Source organism: Callorhinus ursinus, unplaced genomic scaffold (genome assembly GCF_003265705.2).
Source record: "Callorhinus ursinus isolate GAN/ISIS: 27379988/994484 unplaced genomic scaffold, GSC_fseal_2.0 scaffold25, whole genome shotgun sequence".
NCBI lineage: Eukaryota > Metazoa > Chordata > Mammalia > Carnivora > Otariidae > Callorhinus > Callorhinus ursinus.
In genome coordinates this window covers 35,016,613-35,029,355 of record NW_027397087.1, presented here as the reverse complement: position 1 = coordinate 35,029,355, position 12,743 = coordinate 35,016,613, and the positions used below count along the sequence as shown (strand labels likewise).

The 12,743-nt window shown below is 38.8% G+C and overlaps 1 protein-coding gene across 8 annotated transcripts in view; it reads left to right on the top strand.

Moving 5' to 3' along the window:
• Window positions 1-12,743, top strand: part of UACA (uveal autoantigen with coiled-coil domains and ankyrin repeats) — a 139,669-nt gene that overhangs the window by 93,255 nt on the left and 33,671 nt on the right. For all 8 annotated transcript variants that reach the window (XM_073877292.1, XM_073877294.1, XM_073877290.1 and 5 more), the window contains 3 exons: window positions 143-231; window positions 3,842-3,906; window positions 4,703-4,760. In XM_073877292.1, coding sequence (XP_073733393.1) covers window positions 143-231; window positions 3,842-3,906; window positions 4,703-4,760 — 212 coding nt within the window. The remainder of the gene's footprint in view (window positions 1-142; window positions 232-3,841; window positions 3,907-4,702; window positions 4,761-12,743) is intronic.

Below are 12,743 nucleotides of genomic sequence, written 5' to 3'. Positions count from 1 at the left end.
CTGGTAGAAAATATAGAGATGTTTTATGTAGCCTTTTTAAAACGTGTGTGTGTCTGTGTGTTGAAGAAAAGGTGACATTAGTGTAACATGTAAGTCGATGTTTCATAGTTTCTGTGGCATAACACATTTTCTTTTTGTTTAGCTTCCATGTTGTGGCCTCCAAGGGGAATCTTGAATGTTTGAATGCCATCCTTGTACATGGCGTTGATATTACAACCAGCGACACTGCAGGTAGGTTGCCGCCATGGTCACTTATAAAACAGAAAGGGAGGACAAGCCTTGTCCATTGCTAATGTTCTTCAGACCGGAATGTGATTTAGAGAGAGACGTCCTCAGTTTTCTGTTTTTAAATAGTTGAGAACAAGTTTACTTCTGAGGTATCGTCATTGGTCTAGGAGAGGTAAAAGACAGGGAGTTGAGGAGACAGGATTGCTGAGCTGATGAGCATTTGGAGACCTGAGGTCCAGTGCTGGTCTTGGTAATATTATAGGATCCTAAAATCTCAGACTTGGAAGAACCTTTAGGGGCCATTTAGTTTATACTCATATACTCTTGACTCTGTGAATCCTTGCTGTCATGAGGTCATTCGATATTTGGTTGGACATTTCTCGTGATGGGGCGCTAACTGCCTCGTAGCAACGACAGCACTACCAAGAATGATCATTAACAAGAAGAGCTGATGCAGCACATGGTACCCTCCTGAGCAGTTCACACATACTCACTGTATCCTCACACCATCCCAGGGAGGCTGCAAGGCACTGAGCCAGCCATTCAGTAACTGGCCCAGGCTCCTTCAGTGGATGAACTGCAGCCGGAGTCTGTGTCCTTAACCCTTATGCTTTACAAGGAAACCTGTTCTGTATTTGGTTACTATATTTATAAAAAAATTATTTCTTGTAGACAGTTTTTGTTTTTGTTTTTTTTAAAGATTTTATTTATTTATTTGACACACACAGAGAGAGAGATCACAAGTGGAGGAGGGCAGAGGGAGAGGGAGAAGCAGGCTCCCCACTGAGCAGGGAGCCCGATGCGGGGCTTGATCCCAGGACCCTGAGGGTCATGACCTGAGCCGAAGGCAGACGCTTAACTGACTGAGCCACCCAGGCGCCCCTTCTTGTACAGTTTTAAGTCTGTTTCTTACTATACCTTCTGCTTAAACTTAGTTGTACCCATGTCTGTCTTTTAAAATCTTACAGCATAAGTTTGTCTGCACAGCACAAGGTAGACCTCTTCAGTGAGTGTGCTGGTTTTCTCAGGATAACCATTCTCAATTCTCTAAACAGCTTATTTCTCTGCAGTTCTACTTTGTTATTCAGTTAAATATAGGGGGTGACCTAGAACCAGAGTTGCCTTAACAACTTTAATATTTTATCTTGTGACTCCATATAGAGACAGATAAATGCATTACAGTTAAACCAGCACTGTGTTTAAAAATGGAAGGGAGGCAGAGGAAAAGAGAGATCTCAGTGAGGAGAATCTTTACCTAAGGATATATCAAATTTTAAATTGAAGACCAAACTCTATCTGCCACCTTTGAACGGTGAACAAAAGAATATGTTAATTACTGGGATGCCTGGGTGGCTCAGTTGGTTAAGCATCTGCCTTCGGCTCAGGTCATAATCCAAGTGTCCTGGGATCGAGTCCCAGATCGGGCTCCTTGCTCAGCGGGGAGCCTGCTTCTCCCTCTGCTCCCCCTGCTTGTGCTCTCTCTCTCTGACAAATGAATAAAATCCTAAAAAAAAAAAAAATATGTTAATTACTTACAAAAGCATTCCACTGATGTAGAGGAATATTTATAGAAATTTTGGACTAACCATATACCTCTTTAGAGATCTTTAGACTTTATTTATTGTTCTGATTCTGATTTAAACAAGTATCTATCTTATTTTTTGTCTGTATTCTTTCTGCTCTGGATATTTTTGCCTAGTGACTTTTGCCCTCTCTCCTTGAGTGCAGATCAAGCATTTTAAGTGCTTTCCCAGGCACAGCAGACATCATTTCGTATGCTGTATCCTGACGATAATCTGCTTAAACTCTTTGTCTTTTGTTTTTGCTGTTGTTTAGTTATATTTGTATTTGCCTTGTTTTACTATTTTTGTCTTTAGAGTTGTCCTTTCCTGAGGACAAGGACCTTGTCTTATTTGCTGTAATATTGTCTGTTATAATCCAGATGTGGATACTCAGTAACAATTTGATAAAAAAAATATGTATTTTATCTTAACTCCTTTATTTGCTAGCAGTATGAAAGTATATTGAAAATAACTGTATTTCAAGTAAGTGTGGTTTTGGTTTTGAGGTATTTATGACCTAGGTCTTACCAGGTAGGTACCTTGTGTGTAATTCATAGTGTTGTGCTGTAGATTTGATATTTCCTTAATTTTTTTACTGCATTATCTGAAGTGGCTGGATTTGGGTTTGGCTAAGGAAGTACCTGACCTGACATTTTTATGTGGCCCATTGTGTTGAACACCAGGGACTGTCCCTACTGTCCGACTCCATACTCTCTCTTACTTTCCATGTAAATGATAGTTTTCCTTGTCACTTTGCACACTGTAAAATAATTCTAGGAAACTTGTCCGTGAACAGTAACAAATTGAAATTTGAAATCATCTAACTTATTTGTAACTAGAGGATGTTTAGGGATGGATGAAGATGTTGTATCTGTACTTGTTTAAAGACCTGGACTCACTGCTGTTTGTTCTAGAAACCTGGTAGTCAGTACACAGAAGTGATCAGATCCAGGAAAACTTAATCCACTTATCTAAACTCATATAAAACTGAGTGAGGGTTGAAAGTTGAAGTCAGTGTATTCCTTCATTTAAGATGAACAGAACACAAATGACTTCCCTTCTAGGAAAAGGGTCTGACAGTGAAGTCAGATCATTTTTTGAGAGGTTTGTGAAGTGAGAGGAAAGTTAAGAACATGAAAGATTGGCAGATGGAATGGCCTGGTGAAACCCTTTTGTCTTTCACCATCCAATGAGATGTATGCATAAAGAAATGCAATTAGAAGAAATCATGTTTGGTGGTAAAATGTTGTCTGCAGCTTTACCTTTTTCAGTATTCAGTTAATCTTTCAGATGATTTGTTTCCTTTAAAATGACACATTTTAATACACATTATATTTGAACAAGTTGCCTGATTTTTCAGAGACACAGTCCTAGTGAACTTTGAATTTATTTTTAAAGATTTTATTTATTCATTTCAGACAGAGAGATAGAGAGCATGAGCGAGGTGGGGGGTGCAGAGGGAAAGGGAGAAGCAGGCTCCCCACTGAGCAGGGAGCCGGATGTGGGACTCGATCCCAGGACCCTGGGATCATGACCCGAGCCAAAGGCAGAGGCTTAACCATCTGAGTCACCCAGGCGTCCCTGAACTTTGGATTTTAGTTGAAAATTAGTTTCTTTGACTTAGGTCTCTTAACTTCCTGTATTTTAGTGTCCACACTGCCTGTTTAGAAATATTTTGAGAAATCTAGGTATCTTTCTCCCACCCCTATTCCCATTTTCTTTTTCTACTCTTCCTCTCCCTCCCTCCCGTTTATCCTGGCTGACTTTAACTATTTACTCTGTCCCAGGCACCACGCTAGGTATTGGAGATATGGTGGTAAATAAGACAAAATTCTTGCTCTTTATGGGTTTGTAGATTTAATTTTTCTTCCCACCTTCACTGTTTTGGTGTGTTCATTAGCTCTTACTAAAATATCAACCTGAGTGAAAGCATGCTTACAAATTAAGTATCTTGTCAACTCATCTTGGAAAAAATGAATCACATTTCTATGGAAAATTCACTTGTGGAGGAAATAACTATTCATGTATATCTTAAATTATTTTTTTAATAGGAAGAAATGCTCTTCACCTGGCTGCAAAGTATGGGCATGCCTTGTGTCTACAAAAACTTCTACAGGTAGTAAAAGTGGCTAATACTCTGGCTTTATTATTTTGACTGCAAATAATAGATGTGTTTTCAGTGAGTTTTTGGAATTCGAGATCAAAGAAAATAGGTTAATTTTGACTGTTAGCTTACGTAATTTCTTTTCCATCTTGTGAAAGAATGTGAACAATAAAAAGCAAAAACTCTGAGGGAAGTGAATCACATAACTTAGTGTATTAAAAATAAATAACAAAGGCTTGACCTTCCTGTTGACGTTAGCTGGAGACTGGAATTTTCTGTTGTCTGGTCTATGACATAAAGTGATAGGGCATAGGAGCTATATATTTCTATATAAACATCAGTCACTTAGACTATGTGATATCCATACTACTAGTTAAACTTGTAGTCAGGCAGCCACAAAATTCCTTGAACTAGTGGGCTGAAGAAAGTTTTCAGTTAAAGGGTCCAGTCCTCCATTTCCAGAAACATTGTTACCACTAAGTTTCACAGCAGAACTCATTTGTTTTTCCTGAATCAGTTATTCAAATTTTAACTCTTGGTGAGAAAAAAACCCCAAACAATAAGAGTTTCTACGTCCCATGCTATTATAATGTACCATATGCTTTCCTGTTTTGTGAAAAAGTTGAATTTACAGTATAATGTTATTATATTTGTTTCATGTCAAAATATTTAGTGGCTTGTCTAGTAGTCCTTAGGTTTTTTGATAAATGGAATATTTTAAGATAAAGTAACAGTTGTTCATTTGAGTCTAGATGTTTAACTTTAAAGTGAAACTCTCCCAGCTGACTAAGTTTCTGTGTTTTAACAGTACAATTGTCCCACTGAACACATAGATCTTCAGGGAAGAACCGCACTTCATGACGCAGGTAAGTGAGGGTTTCACTTGGACATAGCCAGTATTTGTTGAAACAGCTAGGCATTTAAATTAATTTCCAAGTTTTAATATGCATGTATTTGTATAATTCATGGAGAAACAGAATATTATGAAGTTTTTGTTTATACGAATGTGAAATTTATTTGATTGTACAGCTTAAAAAAGATTCATTCAGCCAAGACTGGTTTGTTAGATACTAAAAGTCCAAAGATAAATAAACATGATCCTGCTCTCAAGGAAGCTCAAAGCACTGTGTGACTCTGTGTGTATGTGTGGGGAAGGGAGGAGAGATGATTTTTTTTTTCTTAAAAACTACATTTGCCTAATTAACATGTCTGAATACCATTTTTCTCATCTGCAAAATAAAGTTAACACTACTGCAATAAGTGGTTATAATGAAATTATAAATAGTGCCTGGCTTGTAGTAATTTCTTAATTAATGGTGGTGGTAGCTATTGGTTTAGGCCTCGGTGCTAAATTTCATATCACTGTAATGTGCTGTATTTTAAAAAAATATTTATACTAGTAATTTCACAGATTTTATTAATCATACTTGTGTATTTAAATTTATCTGCATTATTCTTCAGGTGTCTTAAAGACAAAAGTTAGATATTAAGTATTTTTGGAATGTACCACAGTCTGACCTCTGGCCTGACTCTTCTAAGTCTGACATTCCTACAGTTTGCTGGAAAGCCAAAGTAAAGAAAAGTAGCTACCCTGCCTTGTCATGTTTATGGAATATCTGCAGTAGATCAGGGTGGCCTGTGTTAAAAATGCAATATACCGCAAATTTCCTTCAAACTTTGGTACCTTAATTTATTTCAGCTTTTTTCTTTTTATGTTTTACGTGCTTTTATGATAGTTTAATTTTTTACAGAAGGTATTTTTTCTTTTATTTTTGTATAAAGTGGTGGTATTTGCAAAGCATTTTCATAAGCATCGTCATTTGAGCCTCACAATGACCCCAGTGTGGTTTTTGGTTTTAAGGAGAAATGCCTTATCTGTTCTTCTTTATGGGCCCTAGCTCTGCCTTCTGGGAGGTTCTTACTTGTCTGGTATTCTCTAGGGTCCCAGATAAATTGCATGGCAGAGAGCATGTCCTCTGTAGAGGCAGCTTAAGGGTTGGAACAATCATGAGTGTTAGCAGACTGGCCTTCTGGGACCTTGTGTACTATGGTTCCCAGAAAACCTTGGTTGGCTTTTTGGTTTATTTGTTTCCAGCCATTTCCATTTGTCCATCTCCAAAGTTATTTTCTGGACATAAAGTTCTTAACCCTCCTTTAGTTCTTATCCTTATTTGTAGAGTCACGACTCTGCCTCATTTAATGGCTGCCACCTCCCAGCCATCTGAAATAATACTCTTGAATGGGGTTATAATATCCTTACCATGATGTTTATTCCAAGAGCAGACTTTTTTTTCTCCTTTGTGGGAGTTCCTTGAGAAAAGTTGTGACCAACAACAGTGTTAAATTTTGCTGCTTGACATAGAAACGGTCGGCTTCCCCACATCTCTGAGGTCCCAAATATCTAGACACTGTCTGTTCCCTTTCATCTGTGTTCATAAATTGGCTGATTCTTGCTTGACCTCTTCTCTTTCTTACCATACCTTACTAAAAGTAAGCAGCTGCCAATGTGCACTAAAATTTGGGTCTTTTCTATTGCTTCACCTCAAAAGGCTCTATCGCCACGTGGTACATCTTCTAAATGATGATGGACAATAGCTCTTTCAAATGTTTTGCCACAGAGTGAGAAAAATCACAAGATTTCTAGCCTGAAATACGTTTAGTCATTACCTAGTACTCAACCACTAAGACAGTGCCATATGATTTAGGTATTTATTGTAATAGCACCTAACTCCTGATAGCAGTTTTGTCTCAGGGATAAGGCTTGGCAGCTGTGACAGAGACACTATAAAATAACACTGAATTAAAAAGCTCCAAAGGATTGCTTTCTTTCATGTCAGAATCCTCATGTTCAGATGGGCTTGTGCCTCTGTTCCCTGTGGCTATTCAGGGACCCAGATTTCTTCCATTTTGCTGTTCCACCATTGCGTAGCACATTGTCCTTACCTTTAAGGCTGAAGTTGCTGGCAGGCACTTCTGTTTTCCTGCTAACAGGAAGGGGAAAGGTCATGGAGGAATGTATAAACCACTCTTTTAAGCCCTAGAGTCAGAAGGTAGCACACATCACTCCTGTCACATTCCACTGATGAGATCTAATGCACGTGGTCATGGCTGCATGCAAGGGAGTCTGGGAACTGTGGTGTCCAGGTGAGCCCGCATGTGCCCAGCCCAGCTTCGTTACTGTGGAAGGAAGGGTGATCACAGCTGGGAGACAGTGCCACTCTCCACCATAGCACCTTTACTACTGACTTTACTGGTTCAATATACTATAGCTCCAGAATTTATTATGCTTTACATTTTATCATTCTTATTTTTAATTGGGCCTGAATGGTTGTTAGTTTTACAATTCCTGAATTAATGTATTCAGTTTGTTTCTTTTTTTAAAAACTGATTCTATATTTTATATAAAAGACTTGCTGGATTAAAGACAGCAGAAATGAAAATTTATTTGATTTTCTTATGTATTTTATTCTGTGGAATTTCACACACACACAAAAGAATGCTTTGTCAGTACTTTTTGTGGCTAATAATCTAGTCTCGACTCATAATAAATACAGGGAGTATTTATTAATAATAATATAAAAACTTTTAATAAAAACTCATGGGGAGTTGAAACACAATCCTATTTTATGATGTTAACAATAATTTTTTTTTCTAATACAAATATGAACTCTAGTGTTGGTTGGAGAAGAAGCAGTGTGTGGTTTTACAATTAATTTTCAGCAAAATGACCCTGCTTTGCATCATCAAAGGCAGACATTGCAATTTCTGATTTTAAAAGGAAATATGAATTATATGAGTCAAACCTTTTTTACTGTGACTCATCTATAAAGACCTGAATATGATTCATTAAAAAAAATTGAGCTAACCCTTCAAGGATCAAGTCAGTTGTAGCCACATTTAAGAATATATTATAAGTAGAAAATTTAATTTTTTTAAAGATTTATTTATTTATTTATTTGAGAGAGAGAGAGAGAGAGAGACACAGCGAGAGAAGGAACACAAGCAGGGGGAGTGGGAGAGGAAGAAGCAGGCTCCCTGCTGAGTGGGGAACCTGATGTGGGGCTTGATCCCAGGACCCTGGGATCATGACCCCAGCAGAAGGCAGACGCTTAACGACTGAGCCACCCAGGCGCCCCTTGATTTTTATTTTATTTTTTTAAATTTTTTATTGTTATGTTAATCACCATATATTACATCATTAGTTTTTGATGTAGTGTTCCATGATTCATTGTTTGTACATAACACCCGGTGCTCCATGCAGAATGTGGCCTCTTTAATACCCATCACCAGGCTAACCCATCCCCCACCTTCCTCCCCTCTAGAACCCTAAGTTTGTTTTTCAGAGTCCATCGTCTCTCATGGTTCGTCTCCCCCTCTGACTTAGTCCCCTTCATTCTTCCCCTCCTGCTATCTTCTTCTTTTTCTTTTTTCTTAACATATGTTGGATTGTTTGTTTTAGAAGTACAGATCTGTGATTCAACAGTCTTGCACAATTCACAGCACTCACCATAGCACATAACCTCCCCAATGTCTATCACCCAGCCACCTCATCCCTCCCACCACCCATCACTCCAGCAGCTCTCGGTTTGTTTCCTGAGATTAAGAATTCCTCCTATCAGTGAGGTCATATGATACATGTCTTTCTCTGATGGACTTATGTCACTCAGCATAACACCCTCCAGTTCCATCCACGTCGTTGCAAATGGCAAGATCTCATTCCTTTTGATGGTTGCATAATATTCCACTGTGTATCTATACCACATCTTCTTTATCCATTCATCTGTCGATGGACATCTTGGCGCTTTCCACAGTTTGGCTATTGTGGACATTTCTGCTATAAACATTGGGGTGCACGTACCCCTTCGGATCCCTACATTTGTATCTTTGTGGTAAATACCCAGTAGTGCAATTGCTGGATCGTAGGGTAGCTCTATTTTCAACTGTTTGAGGAACCTCCATACTGTTTTTCAGAGGGGTTGCACCAGCTTGCATTCCCACCAACAGTGTAGGAGGGTTCCCCTTTCTCCACATCCCCGCCGACATCTGTCGTTTCCTGACTTGTTCATTTTAGCCATTCTGACTGGTGTGAGGTGGTATCTCATTGAGGTTTTGATTTGGATTTCCCTGATGCCGAGCGATGGGGAGTACTTTTTCATGTGTCTGTCGGCCATTTGGATGTCTTCTTTGGAAAAATGTCTGTTCATGTCTTCTGCCCATTTCTTGATTGGATTATTTGTTCTTTGGGTGTTGAGTTTGATAAGTTCTTTATAGATTTTGGATACTAGCCCTTTATCTGATATGTCATTTGCAAATATTTTCTCCCATTCTGTCGGTTGTCTTTTGGTTTTGTGGACTGTTTCTTTTGCTGTGCAAAAGCTTTTTATCTTGATGAAATCCCAAGAGTTCATTTTTGCCCTTGCTTCCCTTGCCTTTGGCGATGTTTCTAGGAAGAAGTTGCTTTGGCTGAGGTCGAAGAGGTTGCTGCCTGTGTTCTCCTTTAGGATTTTGATGGACTCCTGTCTCACATTTAGGTCTTTCAACCATTTGGAGTCTAATTTTGTGTGTGGTGTAAGGAGATGGTCCAGTTTCATTCTTCTGCAATGTGGCTGTCCAATTTTCCCAACAGCATTTGTTGAAGAGACTGTCTTTTTGCCATTGGACATTCTTTCCTGCTTTGTGAAAGATGAGTTGACCATAGAGTTGAGGGTCCATTTCTGGGCTCTCAATTCGGTTCCATTGATCTATGTGTCTCTTTTTGTGCCAGTACCATACTGTCTTGATGATGACAGCTTTGTAATAGAGCTGGAAGTCCGGAATTGTGATGCCGCCAGCTTTGCTTTTCTTTTTCAACATTCCTCTGGCTCTTCAGGGTCTTTTCTGGTTCCATACAAATTTTAGGATGATTTGTTCCATTTCTTTGAAAAAAGTGGATGGTACTCTGATGGGGATTGCACTGAATGTGTAGATTGCTCTAGGTAGCACTGACATCTTCACAATGTTGGTTCTTCCAATCCATGAGCATGGAACATTTTTCCATTTCTTTGTGTCTTCTTCAGTTTCTTTCATGAGTATTTTATAGTTTTCTGAGTACAGATCCTTTGCCTCTTTGGTTACATTTATTCCTAGGTATCTTATGGTTTTGGGTGCAATTGTAAATGGGATCGACTCCTTGATTTGTCTCTCTTCTGTCTTGTTGTTGGTGTATAGGAATGCCACTGATTTCTGTGCATCGATTTTATAGTCTGCCACTTGACTGGATTCCTGTATGAGTTCTAGCAGTTTTGGGGTGGAGTCTTTTTCCACATAAAGTATCATATCATCTGCAAAGAGTGAGAGTTTGACTTCCTCTTTGCCGATTTGGATGCCTTTGATTTCTTTTTGGTGTCTGATTGCTGTGGCTAGGACTTCTAATACTATGTTGAATAGCAGTGGTGAGAGTGGACATCCCTGCCACGTTCCTGACCTTAGCGGAAAAGCTCTCAGCTTTTCCCCATTGAGAATGATATTTGCTGTGGGTTTTTCATAGATGGCTTTTATGATATTGAGGTATGTACCCTCTATCCCTATACTCTGAAGAGTTTTGATCAAGAAAGGATGCTGTACTTTGTCAAAAGCTTTTTCTGCATCTATTGAGAGGATCCTATGATTCTTGTTCTTTCTTTTGTTAATGTATTGTATCACGTTGATTGATTTGCGGATATTTGAACCAGCCTTGCAGCCCAGGGATAAATCCCACTTGGTCGTGGTGAATAATCCTTTTAATGTACTGTTGGATCCTATTGGCTAGTATTTTGGTGAGAATTTTTGCATCCATGTTCATCGAGGATATTGGTCTGTAATTCTCCTTTTGGATGGGGTCTTTGTCTGGTTTTGGGATCAAGGTAATGGTGGCCTCATAAAACGAGTTTGGAAGTTTTCCTTCCATTTCTAGTTTTTGGAACAGTTTCAGGTGAATAGGTATTAATTCTTCTTGAAATGTTTGGTAGAATTCCCCTGGGAAGCCATCTGGCCCTGGGCTTTTGTTTGACTTTGGGAGATTTTGGATGACTGCTTCAATTTCCTTAGTGGTTCTAGGTCTCTTCAGGTTTTCTGTTTCTTCCTGGTTCAATTTTGGTAGTTGATACATCTCTAGGATTGCACCCATTTCTTCCAGGTTATCTAATTTGCTGGCATAGAGTTGCTCATAATATGTTCTTGTAATTGTTTGTATGTCTTTGCTGTTGGTTGTGATCTCTCCTCTTTCATCCATGATTTTGTTGATTTGGGTCATTTCTCTTTTCTTTTTGATAAGTCTGGCCAGGGGTTTATCACTCTTGTTAATTCTTTCAAAGAACCAGCTCCTAGTTTCGTTGCTCTGTACTACTGTTCTTTTGGTTTCTAGTTCATTGATTTCTGCTCTGATCTTTATTATTTCTCTTCTCCTGCTGGGTTTAGGCTTTATTTGCTCTTCTTTCTCCAGCTCCTTTAGGTGTAGGGTTAGGTTGTATATTTGAGACCTTCTTTGTTTCTTGAGAAAGGCTTGTATTGCTATATACTTTCCTCTCAGGACTGCCTTTGCTGTAGCCCAAAGATTTTGAACAGTTGTGTTTTCATTTTCCTTGGTTTCCATGAATTTTTTAAATTCTTCTTTAATTTCCTGGTTGACACATTCATTCTTTAGTAGGATGCTCTTTAGCCTCCATCTATTTGAGTTCTTTCCGACTTTCCTCTTGTGATTGAGTTCTAGTTTCAAAGCACTGTGGTCTGAAAATATTCAGGGAATAATCCCAGTCTTTTGGTACCGGTTGAGACCTGATTTGTGACCTCGGATGTGATCAATTCTCGAGAATGTTCCATGGGCACTAGAGAAGAATGTGTATTCCGTTGCTTTGGGATGGAATGTTCTGAATATGTCTGTGAAGTCCATTTGGTCCAGTGTGTCATTTAAAGTCTTTATTTCCTTGTTGATCTTTTGCTTAGATGATCTGTCCATTTCAGTCAGGGGGTGTTAAAGTCCCCCACTATTATTGTATTGTTGTCCATGTGTTTCTTCGCTTTTGTTATTAATTGGCTTATATAATTGGCTGCTCCCATGTTAGGGGCATAGATATTTACAATTGTTAGATCTTTTTGGTGGATAGACCCTTTAAGTAGGATATAGTGTCCATCCTCATCTCTGATTACAGTCTTTGGTTTAAAATCTCATTTGTCTGATATAAGGATTGCCACCCCAGCTTTCTTTTGGTGTCCATTAGCATGGTAAATGGTTTTCCACCCCCTCACTTTCAAGGTGGGGGTGTCTTTGGGTCTAAAATGAGTCTCTTGCAGACAGCATATTGATGGGTCTTGTTTTTTAATCCAGTCTGATAGCCTGTGTCTTTTGATTGGGGCATTTAGCCCATTTACATTCAGGGTAACTATTGAAAGGTATGAATTTAGTGCCATTGTATTGCCTGTAAGGTGACTGTGACTTTATATTGTCTGTGTTCCTTTCTGATCTATGGTGCTTTTAGGCTCTCTCTTTGCTTAGTGGACCCCTTTCAATATTTCTTCTAGGGCTGGTTTCGTGTTTGCAAATTCCTTTAGTTTTGTTTGTCCTGGAAGCTTTTTATCTCTCCTTCTATTTTCTATGACAGCCTAGCTGGATATAGTATTCTTGGCTGCATATTTTTCTCGTTTAGTGCTCTGAAGATATCTTGCCAGTCCTTTCTGGCCTGCCAGGTCTCTGTGGATAGGTCTGTTGCCAGTCTAATATTTCTACCATTGTAGGGTACATATCTCTTCTCCTGAGCTGCTTTCAGGATTTTCTCTTTGTCTCTGAGACTCGTAAGTTTTACTATTAGATGTCGGGGTGTTGACCTATTATTATT